The sequence below is a fragment of the Leopardus geoffroyi genome, chromosome D2, assembly GCF_018350155.1.
Source record: "Leopardus geoffroyi isolate Oge1 chromosome D2, O.geoffroyi_Oge1_pat1.0, whole genome shotgun sequence".
NCBI classification, from domain to species: Eukaryota; Metazoa; Chordata; class Mammalia; order Carnivora; family Felidae; genus Leopardus; species Leopardus geoffroyi.
The window spans coordinates 76,275,475-76,290,035 of record NC_059334.1 but is presented as its reverse complement, the minus strand read 5'-3'; the positions used below and the strand labels follow the sequence as shown (position 1 = coordinate 76,290,035).

The window sequence follows — 14,561 nt, the reverse complement described above, 5'->3', positions numbered from 1 at the left end:
TGGGCAAGTGGGGCAGGCAGAGTGGGCTTCCTGAAGGAGGAGAAGAGATGGGCTGGAAGGCTGATTAAGGCTGAGGTGGCTGAAGGGCCAGAGGGAGGGTCCTGTGAGGAGGTCAGGGCCAGTTCTGGAACTCAGCAGGGACCTACAAAGGTGGGGCTGAGGTCTGGGCCTAGGGACTGGACCAGGGGACAGGGCACTGACACGTATGAATTTTCTGGACCCCAGGGGGCAGTGGAGAGGGTCTTGTGGCACCAGGGTGGAATCAGGGAAGGAACAGGCGGCCAGGGACCAGCCTCCCTGCAGTCTGTGGAGTGGCCTTCTTGGGCAGGCAGGGCTGGAGCTGCCAGGGTCTAGAAACAGTCCAACGTGCCCCAAGCCTTCATGGTTTCCTCACAGACAGGCCCTGCTGTGTCCTGAGCTGGCACCTCTTGGAGGCGACAGGGCCAGCCTGGCTGCCAGACCAGACAGGCTGTGGGGAGGGGTGGCCAGGAAGCCCAAGGCCAGAATCCCATGACCCTATGGTCATTTTTAAGAAGATGAAGCAAGGCCAGAGGGCTTTGTCAGTTCTTCCAGCAGAGAAAGATGAGGGGACACTGGCTCGACCTTTGATAGCCATTGGCCAAGGTCCACTCAGAGTCCCAGGCTCAGCCACGGCCTTTCACGCAGTAGCCACCAGGGGGCAGCAGAGGGCCAGCAGTGCCCCTAGTCCTGGTGCCCAGACAGGCACCCAGACAGCGGGCCGGAGCCTCTCTGCCTCTCCGTCCTCCCAGCATGTCCTGTGTCCTGCTGGGGTTGCTCTGGTTCTCTGAGTCCCCGACCCTGACCTGGGATATTTGGTGATGCTCTGACCATGGCTGATGACTTCCCTCTTCTATCCTTCACCCAGTTTGGCCCCACCGGACAGACACCTTGCATCTAAGCCAAATATTGGCGGGTCTCCTACCCCAGTTTTCAAATGTCCTTAGGGTCGCACATTTCCACCTACCTGACTTCTGTCCCCCACCCCAACTCTGGCTGCCGTGACTCCTTGGGTTTCTGGGAGGCCCAGGGGTGCAGGCAAGTGCCCGGCTACAGGCCAGCCCACAGGCCACGTGGTTTGGGTGTGTGTCTGCAAGCCTCCATCAGGAACTCCCACACATGTCGATGGCAGATCTATGGGTCCTCTTTTTTGGAAGTGCTCAAGTAGCAGATCTTGCCCCAAATCCTTCTTCCCATGGCTCTGTGACATCAGACTGAAGCCGGTAAGAGGAAGTGGTCAAGCAGTGAGTGGATAGCTCCAGAGAGGGTCCTCCTCAGGGTGGGGAGCTATGTCACAGGGTCCCTGGGCCACTAACAGTGTGGCCTTGGCTTTTCTGGAAGCAGAAGCTTCACTACTTTAATCAGCATGTCGGGCCTGCTGTTCTAAACACTCCAGCCTCGTGGTTTATACACACGAGTCAGAGAGGTGGCAGGGAGGGCAGCCTCACCCCTGCTGTCTGGAAGTCTGAGGGCTCATGGGTACCCGGAGTGGGGCATCCAGGCCCTCCTGTCCACGCGTGGCTGGCACTGGAGGGCAGCTGCCTGGGGTGGGGCTGCAGCACAGTTGGGCCTGCATCAGAGGGAGAGGCCCCAAGGGGACACAGGCAGAACTTGGGAGCATGAGAGCCAGGTGGGGCCATTCCCCCCACGAAGCCTCTGGCGAGCCACTCGGGCTGGGGAGGAGGGGCAGCAGCCAGGGGTGGACTCTCTCCCAGCCCCACTTCAAAAAAAATTTTTTTTAATGTTTGTCTTTGAGAGAGAGGGTGGGGGAGGGGCAGAGAGAGGACGACAGAATCTGAAGCAGGCTCTAGGCTCTGAGCCATCAGCACAGAGCCTGATACGGGGCTTGAACCCACGAACTGTGAGATCATAACCTGACCCGAACTTGGTCACTTAACTGACTGAGCCACCCAGGCGCCCCACCCCCTGCCCAGCTCCATTTCTGATGGCTCCGGTCACTACTTCCTCTATCAGGCTTCCTAGCCCCAGTCTGGTCCTGTCCACCCAGCTTGTCTAAACGGTGCTCCCCACCCTCACCCTCCCCATGGACGATGAAGTCCCACGGTCTGTAGATTGCGGTCATGCAGGACCTAAGCTGGTGTGGCCAGCATTCCATGGAGTGGAAGGAAAACTCTATTGTAAGATGTTCAAAGACTGAAAATATCACCACCCCAGCACCTTCATTGCACCTGCTGGCCTCAGTCAGTGCCTGGGGATCCAGAGTTTGAGGCTGCAGGGCGCCAAGGTCAAGGGTAGGAGATGCCCCAAGATCCCTTTGTGTCTTGGGGAACCAGTTGGGATCATCTCCTTTCTCCAAGACGTTGATTTGCCCTAACAAAACCAGATCTGAGTGTCTCCCGCGGTTCACCCCAGCCCCTTCCCTGTCATGGGGCCTCCCTGCCTGCACCCCAGGCCTTCTCCTGGCAGCCGTGGCCGACCACCCCGGTCCACAACCAGGACTGCTCGTTCCTCTGGCTCGGTGCTGCCACTACTCCTACCCCAGTGTGCCTGACCCTGTCCCTGTCAGCCTGTTTGCGCAGGAGGGGAGACACCACTGGACAGCCAGCCCGCGGGCAGCGTCTGGCCCACCAGGAGCTCACCATTTTGCAGATGGACTTGGCCTCCTCAGAGAACTTTGAAGAGTACACCTCCTCCGTCTCCAGGACGCGGCGGTCCACTTCCTCCCGCTTCACCTTCTCTTTGCGGCCCCGGAATGGTGACTGGCCCTCGATCATCTCATAGATGAGGCAGCCCAGACCCCAGTAGTCAGGGCTCAGGCCGTATCTCTGGTTGTTCAGGACCTCTGGGGCTGGGGGTAGAGGGGGGGAGCGAGGGGGGGTAAGAGAGAGCTGGCGGCAGGGCAGAGTCAGGGCACACGGGGCCAGGGTTGTGACTCACACCAACTGCATCCACGAGTGATGGTGTTGCTCACAGAACGCCTGAAGCTTCATGGCAAGGACATGCTTCCCCTGCTGACTCCTACTCACCAAATGCCATCAATAGCATCTCTTCCAGGGAGCCCACCCTGACTACTCTCCTCTGTGCTTCTGGCTTCAGAAGCTTGATCACAGTGGATGGAAACGGCCTGTTCCCTTGATGTCTCCCCTACTAGAACCTGAGCTGCCTTATTCACTGCTGTGTCCCAGTAACAGGTATGACATCTGGCACAGGGTAGGTGCTGCACACATATTTATTGCCAGGAAGGAAAGTGTGTCCACCCAAAGAAAAGAGAATTTTAAGTTTACCTGGAATTCAAACAGCCTCTCACTATGGCTTCCCTACTACTTTGATAAAATGAATTTTAGATTAACCATAGAAGTGCAAAAAAGGTTAAGTTTCATGTTTTCAGGCAGGTGACAAGCATCCAGAGGCAAATGCATCCACACATGTGCTGGATAACATGTATAACAGAGGCCCTGCAGATGGAGGCAGGCAGCACTCTGTGTGAGACAGACATACAGGTACACAAAGGTGTGCAGATCCTTCCTTCCTTCCTTCCTTCCTTCCTTCCTTCCTTCCTTCCTTCCATATATCCATCCATCCATCCATCCTTCCTTCCTTACATCCATCCATCCTTCTATCCTTCCTTCCTTACATCCATCCTTCCTTCCATCCATCTTCTCTTCCTTCCATCCATGCATGCATGCATGCATCCATCCATCCATCCATCCATCCATCGTTCCATCCATCCACCTATCCATCCATCTATCCATCCATCCTTCCTTCCTTCCATCCATCTTCCCTTCCTTCCATCCATCCATCTATCCTTCCATCCATCCACCCATCCATCCATCCATCCTTCCATTCTTCCTTCCTTCAATCCATCCATCCATCCATCCATCCATCCATCCATCCATCCTTCCATTCTTCCATCCATCCATCCATCCATCCATCCATCCATCCACCCTTTCATTCATCCATACTTCCTTCTATCCATCCATCCATCCATCCATCCATCCATCCTTCCTTCCTTCCTTCCATTCATCTTTCCTTCCTTCCACCCATCCATCTATCCTTCCATCCATCCATCCTTCCATCCATCCACCCATCCATCCATCCATCCATCCTTCCATTCTCCCTTCCATCCATCCATCCATCCATCCATCCATCCATCCTTCCATTCTTCCATCCATCCATCCATCCATCCATCCTTCCTTCCATCCATCCTTCCAGCCTTCTATCCATCCATCTATCCTTCCATTCATCCATCCATCCATTCATCCTTCCATTCTTCCATCCATCCATTCATCCTTCCATTCTTCCATCCATCCATTCATCCTTCCATTCTTCCATCCATCCATTCATCCTTCCATTCTTCCATCCATCCATTCATCCTTCCATTCTTCCATCCATCCATTCATCCTTCCATTCTTCCATCCATCCATCCATCCATCCATCGTTCCATCCATCCACCTATCCATCCATCTATCCATCCATCCTTCCTTCCTTCCATCCATCTTCCCTTCCTTCCATCCATCCATCCATCTATCCTTCCATCCATCCATCCATCCATCCATCCATCCATTCATCCTTCCATTCTTCCATCCATCCATCCACCCTTTCATTCATCCATACTTCCTTCTATCCATCCATCCATCCATCTATCCATCCTTCCTTCCTTCCATCCATCCTTCCAGCCTTCTATCCATCCATCTATCCTTCCATCCATCCATCCCTCCATCCATCCACTCATCCATCCATCCATCTATCCTTCCATTCTTCCATCCATCCATTCATCCTTCCATTCTTCCATCCATCCATCCATCCATCCATCCATCCTTCCTTCTATCCATTTATCCTTCCTTCCCTCTATTCTTCCTTCCTTCCTTCCTTCCTTCCTTCCTTCCTTCCATCCATCCATCTATCCATACTTCCATCCATCCATCCATCCATCCATCCATCCATCCATCCGCATTTGAATGGGTACACACACAGCCACATATACATAGATACACACAGGTTCCCCAATAACATGCAACCTGAAAAGGACCTTCTAGCAGTAAGACAACACACAGAATCCTGTACAAGTGCTGCTGGCATGAGCCTAGTGGAGGACAGCAGCATCCTCAGTACCCAGAGCTTTCTGGAGCCCCCTACCCCCTGGGACAAGTGGACATGTGTGTGAGGTACATGCAGGAGGAAGCCCAGGGGATGCCCATCACCGGAGAGGGATTCAGGAGGACCAGATGTAGCTCCAGTCTTTTCCCTGCAGCCCCCAGGATGGTGGTCCTAGAGTAGGCTTGTGGTGGGGGGCTGGGGGGCAGGGCAAGGAGGCTAAGGCTGGTCTCCACTTAGCATCATGCCTAGTGACACAGCAGGTGGTGCAGTCCTCTCCTTTCTGAGCCTTTCCTAGTGACCTCACTCCTCTCAGGGGCCCCCTGAAAGGCTGCCTGCCAATCACCAGACCCCTACTTGGGTTTAGCCTCTCTCAAACAGCACCATGTGCCCGCACTGACTGTTGATCCTGAGAGTGGCTTGGCTTTGAGGTGCAGGTGGGGCTGTGGTGGGAGGCTCAGAATGCTCAGTTTAGGCAAGATGAACCCTGGGCCTCAACGCTCCACCTGCCCCAGCTAAGACCTCCCACTGCCTGCTGTGGCTCCACTTCTGATCAGAGCTGCATAGAGGAGGGAGGCCCAAGAGGTGGGCTCATGGAGGGTCCGGGCCCACACTCACCCATGTAGCCCACAGTGCCCACCCGGCCGCGGATCAGGTCTCCGTCAGGAATCTTCACAGCCAGACCCAGGTCTGAAATCCGAATGTGGCCTGAGGCGGGGAGAGCAGAGTCAACGGGTCGCTGGGACAGTCAGTGGACACATGGCTCACCCTGGGCGGTCCAGGGACTTGCTTGCCCCTGGTCAAGGTACACAGACTCTCGGCCCCAAGAGGGGCTTCCCAATCAGCCACCTCAGGGTGACTGCAGACCCTTGGGGGCATCCAGGTGTCAGAGGACGTGGGTAAATCATTACTTTACAGGAGGAAAACATAAAGACGGGAAAGGATGTCTGGATTTGGCTGGACGATGGCCAGCCTACCCATAAAATGCCCTAATGGGCTTCTTGGAAGGCTGAGATCACCAAGTTTAAAAGACCTTGGCCTGATTCTGTGATTGCTTCATGGGAAAAATGTGAGATTTTCCTGAACTTTTACAGTTTGCTTAAGGGGAAAAATTATAAAGCAATTCGGGAGGCAACTCCCTGTCCTTCCCTGTTGCTCTTTGGAGGTTCTTTGCACTCTGTCTTTGGAGAGACAAGAGTGAAGTCATCCAGGCCATGGGGAGACTGAGATGAAATGGAATCCAGGACTCCCCTCCAAAGGCCAGGATGACACAGCGCTTACAGCTCTGTCTTGCTTGGCGGCCCACTGAGGCAGGGTCATGGCCACACCAGGGCCCCACAGCCCGGACCCCAGTGAGGTCCAATGTCAGGGACTCCCCACCAGGCCAGAGGGGTGCAAACTCCCTGGCTCAGCAGCCCTAATGAAGGTGGGGAGGGGAGAAGAGAGCACACAGGTTCCAGCTATCAGGCTGCAGATCAGTGGTGGGCATGGTTCTGAGAGCAGCAGAAGAACCCCAGTGGGGACAAGAACCCCAGTGGGCCCTGGGCTCATCCAAGAAGGGCACAGGCCCTGGGCCCTATGCCCACTTCCCCACTCAAACCTCTCTCCAAGTCACCAATGACCTGCCTCCCTTTCTCCCTCCCCCTGCCGGGGGCTGCCTGGCATCTGGGGCATGCTGGTCTCAGCTCGCCACTGATTGCTGGGTGACCTTGGCTTGTTGGCTCCTCTAAGCCTCAATCTTGTCATCTATAACATGGGGACAGGGATGCTGGCCCTGCCCCCTCTGCAGAAATGGGAACATCTAGTCTGATAACAGATGTGAACACCATTCCCCAGGTGTGAGAGGCTAAACATGTTACCTGTGTGTGTGTACATGTACGCATATGCATGTGTGTGCGCGCGCACACACACACACACACACACACACACACACAGGAAAACAACAATGGTAATGCACAGATAATGCCTAACACATTTAGAGCTGGCTATAGCTGGTGAAACAATTGCCCTTTAAGCTATTTTATTGGAGCCTCACCTCTATCCCACCCTCTGAAGTAGGCAGAGCAGGGCCCATGTTTCCATTTCACCAGCAAGGGAGATGGGGGTACCAGGAAGTTGTGTGAGAGTGAAGTACTTAACCAGGATCTCTGAAATTCTGGACTCCTCAGTCAGTGCTCTCCGTCTGTCTCTCTTTTGGCCAAGCCACACTGCTGCTTCACCATGCCCACTGCCTGCCCTGGGTACCCAGGATTGGGGAGAGGGAGTGGGTGCTCTCCCTCTTTGCCCACTGCTCTCCCACAGTCCCAGGGTCGTGCCTCTGAGAGTCTCTGCAGGAAGGCCCCCTGCTCCTTTTGGATTATGATGCTCTCCTTGGCTACAGAGCAGGAAAGGGGTTTCCCAAGCGGCTCCCCAACTTACCATAATCATCTAGCAGGATATTTTCGGGTTTCAAATCTCTGAAAGAGGAAGAGGACAAGCATGTGAGTGTGGGCACTCTCAGCACCAGGGCATGGCGTCTCGGTTGACTTCTTGCCGTGTTTCCTTCCCATCTCTTGGCTCAGGCTGTCTGGTCTCTTTCTGGATCCAGACAGTCTTGGACTAATTTCCTTCCTCCCAGTATGTAAAACAAATGCCGCTGTTGCCATAGGCATCTTCCCGACCTGGAGATGACTGGGAAGGGGTCAGGCAAGGGCCAGCCCTGGCTCCTATCCACACACTGACCACACCAGGGGCGGAGAATACTTCTGGCTGGTGTGGTGACAGACCCCTCTAGGGCTGGGAACACCCGGAGGTCTCAGGATGCTCTGGGATGCCCTGAAGGCAGAGCGGGGCCTGGGAATTAGGGAGGAGAAGTTACTGAGAACACAGCACCAGCTGTAGAACTGGGGCAGAGAATTGTAGAGGGAAGGTCCCCTTGGGGAAGGAAACCCCTTGTCCCCCAACTCCAGCAGAGTCATAAGCCCAAGAAAGCACAGCTGTAGGTGTGCCCATCTCCATCTGTCCCTCCTCTCTTCTCTCTGATGACACAATCACTCTTCATAATAGCAAGCCCCTCCCCACCCAACTGGGGTAGGGAGGCAGCAGCAGTGTCTGGTTTTACTAGAAGGTCCTTTCCACGGGTAAAAGAACAGCCAGTAGGATAGCATGTGCGACTCAGTTAAGCCATTAGCATCTGGATTGAGGATCCGACTCTCCACCAACTGGCTTTGTTTATTTAACTGCTGGCAGCTGTCCTCATGGGGAATGGTTAATGTGTTCAAATCCAGTGGGGAAGCCTCACAAGGTGATGATGCGTTTGTATGGGGTTATTTATCACAAATAAACACAAATGCTTTGTTGGTCTTATTTAATTCGCGTTCTTTGATGTATTAACCGTTCCAAATAAGGGCAAGAGCCACCCTCTCAGTCAGCCAGCAGCCACAGGGTTGGAAAGCTAGCTGGCGGACTAGGGCCAGAGCCCAAACCCATGGAGAGGCCACGGCAAGTGGTCCAAGTGGTGGAAGCCAGGGAAGCGCTGTGGTTCTCTTCCTCCGAGAATAAGGGCCAGAGCTTGGAGGACTGCCTTTCTTTTTGTTTTAGGAGAAAAGCCATCAAGTGGGGATTTCTTTTTTCAACCCAAAGGGAATTTTTTTCTCTTTTCACTTGAATGAAAATAGAACAAAAGCTTAAATGGGGAGAATGTTGGGGGGGGTGAGAATGTTGAGGGGGTGAGAATGTTGTCGGGGGGGTGAGAATGTTGAGGGGGTGAGAATGTTGTGGGGGTGAGAATGTTCAGGGGGTGAGAATATTGGGGGGTGGGAATGTTGGGGTGAGAATGTTGAGGGGGTGAGAATGTTGAGGGGGTGAGAATGTTCAGGGGGTGAGAATGTTGAGGGGGTGAGAATGTTCAGGGGGTGAGAATGTTGGGGGTTGGGAATGTGGGGTGTGAGAATGTTGGGGGGGTGAGAATGTTGTGGGGGGGTGAGAATGTTGGGGGTGTGAGAATGTTGGGGGGGTGAGAATGTTCAGGGGGTGAGAATATTGGGGGGTGGGAATGTTGGGGTGAGAATGTTGAGGGGGTGAGAATGTTGGGGGGTGAGAATGTTCAGGGGGTGAGAATGTTGGGGGTTGGGAATGTGGGGTGTGTGAGAATGTTGGGGTGTGAGAATGTTACGGGGGGTGAGAATGTTGGGGGTGTGAGAATGTTGGAGGGGTGAGAATGTTCAGGGGGTGAGAATATTGGGGGGTGGGAATGTTGGGGTGAGAATGTTGAGGGGGTGAGAATGTTGGGGGATGAGAATGTTCAGGGGGTGAGAATGTTGGGGGTTGGGAATGTGGGGTGTGTGAGAATGTTGGGGTGTGAGAATGTTACGGGGGGTGAGAATGTTGGGGGGTGAGAATGTTGGGGGTTGGGAATGTTTAGGGGGTGAGAATGTTGCGGGGTGGGAATGTTGGGGTGTGAGAATGTTGGGGGGTGAGAATGGTGGGGGCGTGAGAAGTTTGGGGGGGTGGTCAAGACCATTCCTTCTTGTTTCAACACCTTCTTGGACTCCCAAGATCATCCCTGCCAACAGCTCTGTGGCAAAGGTCTCCAACTGGGGTGTGTGTGTCCACTGGGTCTGCGGGAACAGTCCAGGGGGTTCTCTGTGGGCTGAGGTTTTCAAGAACGTGTATTTCTAGATCTCTAACCTGAGAAGGCCCTGTCCTGGCATTCTCTGGGATCTCCCCACCACGTGCCCTTTCTCAATGGGCAGATTCCAACTGACAGAAGAAAAGCAGGCTCCTTCTCGCTCTGATCGCTATGGTGTCCTGCTCCAGGACCCCAATCAGAAATGGGTTCTACTAGGGGCACCCGGGTGGCTCAGTCGGTTATGTGTCCGACTTCGGCTCAGGTCATGATCTCGCAGTCCGTGAGTTCGAGCCCCAAGTCAGGCTCTGTGCTGACAGCTCAGAGCCTGGAGCCCGCTTCGGATTCTGTGTCTCTCTCTCTCTCTGTCCTTGCCCTGCTGGTGCTCTGTCTGCCTCCCTCTCTCTCTCTGCCCCTCCCCCCACTCAAAAATAAATACACATTTAAAAAAATTTAAAAAAAAAGAAATGGGTTCTACTAAAATCGTTACAATGGCAACTTAACACAAGTTATTTTAACACTGAGAGCCTATGGTGAAAGGAAATTAAAATAAAAATCTTATAAATATCCATCCATTTCAGGTCCACATGCTGCTCAATGATAGACTTTTAGGCCAAAAAAGAGATGATGTTATAATAACATTCTGTGGGGGAGGAAGGGAGTGGGGAAGAGAGTGATAGATCCCTCACCTTTAAAGAGTTTTCATGGATTTTTTATAATTAATTAATTATTAATGTTTATTTAATTTTGGGGGGGGGGATGGACAGAGAGAGGGAGACATCAAATCGGAAGCAGGCTCCAGGCTCTGAGCTGTCAGCACAGAGCTTGACATGGGGCTTGAACTCACGAACTGTGAGATCATGACCTGAGCCAAAGTCAGATGCTTAACCGGCTGAGCCACCCAGGCACCCCTGTCAGGCGTTTTGACTTTAAAAGAACTATTTTCTTAAGTCTATTTATTTATTTTGAGAGAGAGCGCATATGCAGGGGAGGAGAGAGAGGGTGAGAGAGAATCCCAAGTGGGCTCCTTGCCGTCAGTGTGGAGCCCAATGCAGGGCTTGAACTCACAACTTGTGAGATCGTGACCTGAGCCGAAAGCAGCTCGGTGGGACGCTGAATTGACTGAGCCACCCAGGCACCCCGTCATGCATTTTTGGTGGAAATCCATTTGCTGTAGCAATTAGATTCCACTGGATACCTTCAAAAATGCGATGTTAATTGCTGAGCTTCAAAATATCAGCCACTGTTTTAACAAATGATATACTATTTAGGATGTCTCCTTGATGTATGAGGGCACACAGATTTTCAAATTTCCTTGAGAGGGGCAGTGAGAAAAGTTTGAAAACCACTGCTTGTGGAACCCATAAAGTCAAACAATATGGGATGGACCGAGGTCCGTGCTGCTGTGGTGACGATCCTACTGTCTTTCTGGGACCGGCTCACCGAGCTTCTGGCAGGCCGGGCTGGAAGGCACTGGTGGCCTTGGCCCATCCTCATCAACTCTGAAGGACTAGCACCTCATACACTTGGCCCCCGAAGCAGCCCGCCTCACTCACGTGGTCCAGGGCGTGAGTTTCTCTGGTGACGGCCGGGCCCCGAGTCCCAGGGCGGGGGTCCCTGCCTGACCCCGGGTGTGGAAGGTCAGCCCCCACTCAGCCGCTGGTGGCGGACCAGGCGGCGAGCCCACTCACCTGTACACGGTGTCCTCCCGGTGGAGGTCTTCCAAGCCACAGAGGATTTCTGCCGCATAAAACAAGGCTCGCTCCTCCTCGAAGCCAGGGTTGCCCATGTTGTAGATGTGGAACTTCAGGTCACCCCCGTTCATGATGGTCAGAACCAAGCACAGCGCGTCCTTGGTCTCGTAGGCATAGGCCAGGTTGACCTGGGAGCACAAGACAGCCCTGCGGTGAGGTTCCAGCCACCGCTATCCGCTTCCACTCTTCCTCCTCAGGGTCCTCGAGGCTGGAGGGGGAGGGCCGGAGTGGGGGGGGGGGGCTCTCAGCAGCTTCGTGCCACCGCCCTGCACCCGGGCAGCCTCACGGCACCGCTGCCCATTGCCCCTCTTGGCTGACGAAGGACTCGGACCTTCCAATATGGCGGTTCCAGGCGAGGAGGCAAAGTGGGGGAGGGCAGGCTGGTACTCGGCCCTTTCGGGAAGCCTGACAGATGGTGCCTGTACGTTTACACAGACAAAAGCACGTGCCTGCTTCATTTAGTTAAAACTGTGGGTTGCCTTAGCTGGCCAGTTAAGAAAAGCGGGGCCCAGATGCCTTTTGGGCTGGGGTCTCATTGTCACGGGGACGCTGGGAGCAGGCTGTGGAGGTGGCCAGTGGGACTCTGTGAAGTGGAGCGCAGTTTGGCAAAGACTGCCTCCTCTTGCATGCAGGACACATCCGGTCAAAGGGACCATCAACAGGCAGGACCTAGTTCCTTGCCGGTGCAGACCAGCTGCCCAAGGATGGATGCAGGCCATGAGACTGCGGGAGAGGCGGCAGGGCTGGGTCTGAGGCAAAGTACGCTGGGTGGTTCTCGTCCCTCTCCACTTAGGGAGCCAATACAAATGAAATCTGGCCACCACGGACCAGGCTGGGGACAGGCTGGGCCATAAAACTCGGATGCAAAAGTCAGGAATGATGGGAATTATTTCTGAGGGAAGGAAACAGAACGGGAGCCGAGTGGGAGGGCTCTGGGGACTGTGCTGGGTGCCAGCCTCTGAGCTGGCCCTCCCTCCCACACCTGCCTACGATCACCAAGGAGGGGCTCCTGGAGGGCACTACGGGGACTCCCTGCCAGGGGCAGGGGACAGGGCACGGTGGAAGGCAGTCTGGGTCCTTGACGATGTGCCACCCCATTTATCAGGCACACGGCCCTTCTCCCCCGAGGAGGACCCACCATCACCAACCCCTATGAGAGCCAGTGCCGTCCCTTCCTTTAACGATGCGGGTTCCACAGGCAGCACTGAGGCAGTGACCTATGGTCCCAATTGAAGGGGGCTGGCAGCAGAGAGGAAGGTTCTGGCCTCAAAGAGGCCTAGGGCCAAAATGCCAGCTGGTGGGAGCACAGCACCATCACACTGCCCAGGATGGGGCCGGCAGCCGAGGGCAGCCTGAGATGACGGGGAGAATGCACGCTCCCGTCCCCTCTGAGCGTCGCCTTACAGAACCACGCCCTCCGGGGAACGACTGAAGCACTGGGTTGATGGCCTCTCTCGCTCCCACACAGCTGGTGGGCGTTTAGCTGGCACAACCTTCACGGAGAGCCATCTGGGAACTGCTTCCAAATGGAAAACGCGCACACCCTCTGACACTGCCTTCCTCCACAGGGAGTACATCCTACGGGCACACGGAGATGTGCCAAAGGCATGTTCAAGGGGTGACACGGCAGCCTTGTTCACAGTGGCTTGGAGACCAGAACCCATCTGTATCTGTGGGGACGGGCTGCACAGCTTATGGTTTATCTCTTTGCTGTGTCGCAGGGGATGGTGTGCGGCGTGAAAAAAAGAGGTGCCGCCGTAGATCTGGCCACAGGAAAAGACCTACAATTTAAGGGGAAATCACTGCAGCGAAAGATGTCTGGTAGGACTCCCCTGGCTAAAAATAATAAAGCCCATACATGAATCAGACATGTTGGAATGGCTACCCAAAGACAGAGGCTTTTGTTTTCAGTTTGAGCCTGTCTGTGCTGTTTGAGTGTCGACCTTGTGCATATATATTGTTTTTTACAGTGACGTGTGACAGAGGCATTTCGAGCTGACCAAACACCCACATACTCTTCCACACCTCCCTGCAGCTGGTTTGTCCCTTGCAGGGACTGGTTCTGGCCAACAGCCTGTGGGCGGAGTGAGGGATGTTCCTGCAGCTGAGGCAGTGAGGGTCCCTGGGCAAGCCCCCCGGCACACGCTTTCAAGACTCCAGGTGGGGCAGCTGTAAGGTGGGGGAGGGTGGCCGGATCTGGCTGGACCCTACGTGTGTGACGCTGGCCCGTGTTGTTTCCAGCTACTTCGAGCTGGGGGTTAGTTCCTGCAGCAGAGCCTGGCCTGGTCATAGTGACACAAGGCACATAAACAAGATGGCGGCTCTCCAGGATGCTGACGCTTAGGTCTCCCCTGTGATGAAACCAGCCTACAGGGATCTGTGGAAACAAAGCTCCTTGGCTGGGCCCAAGGTGGGCTGCTTTTGTCCCCTGAGGAGTTTCCCAGGTGGTCCCGGAGAACAGAGGCCATGGTCCCACACAGAGGGGAGCCAGGCCAGTTCTAGTGACAGGACCAAGGCGGCCACAATTGACCACGAGTAGCCTCGTGATGGAGGGAATGCCTGGCTGCCTTTCCGCAGCTCATTGCTGCCACACTGGACGGCCACTCCCTTCCCTAGGCACGGAAGCCCTGGTCACCAGAAGGGTGGCCTGTCGCTGGGGTCTGGACACTCACCACAAACTGGCTGTTGACCTTCTCTAGGATCTGCTTCTCGTTGAGTGCCATGGACTCCCCTTTCCTCTTTTTGATCCTCTTCTTCTCCAAGCGCTTGCAAGCATACATTTTACCCGTGGCCCGGACCTGGCAGGCACAGACCTGAGGTGCAAGAAAGACGACAAGGGTATGGAACAGGTGGAGGTCTGCCCCAGGCTCTTCTGTGGCTGGGTCTGCAGGGCTGGGAACTGATATGCCTAAGGGTGTTCCCAGTCTCGGGGCCCAAGGATGCCTGGCCTTGGACCCACCCCTGCCCCAGGCCCTGCCCTCAAGATCTGGCTTTAGTGCCCCCTTACCCTCCCTCCTTCGTCCTTCACATGAATCCTGGCCCTTAAAGGTGCACCATCAGCCATTTACGCAGATGTTTAGAGGACTGGCCAAGGCCCAAAGTACTGTCCCTCTCTCAGAGGCAACTAG

General features: G+C 54.7%; 1 protein-coding gene across 2 annotated transcripts in view; it reads right to left on the bottom strand.

The window, feature by feature from the left end:
• The window catches only part of GRK5 (G protein-coupled receptor kinase 5), a 218,567-nt gene that overhangs the window by 10,219 nt on the left and 193,787 nt on the right, over positions 1-14,561 (bottom strand). For both annotated transcript variants that reach the window (XM_045439116.1, XM_045439118.1), the window contains 5 exons: positions 14,106-14,246; positions 11,371-11,561; positions 7,492-7,529; positions 5,692-5,781; positions 2,619-2,827 (listed from right to left, as the gene is read on the bottom strand). In XM_045439116.1, the coding sequence (XP_045295072.1) occupies positions 2,619-2,827; positions 5,692-5,781; positions 7,492-7,529; positions 11,371-11,561; positions 14,106-14,246 (669 nt within the window). The remainder of the gene's footprint in view (positions 1-2,618; positions 2,828-5,691; positions 5,782-7,491; positions 7,530-11,370; positions 11,562-14,105; positions 14,247-14,561) is intronic.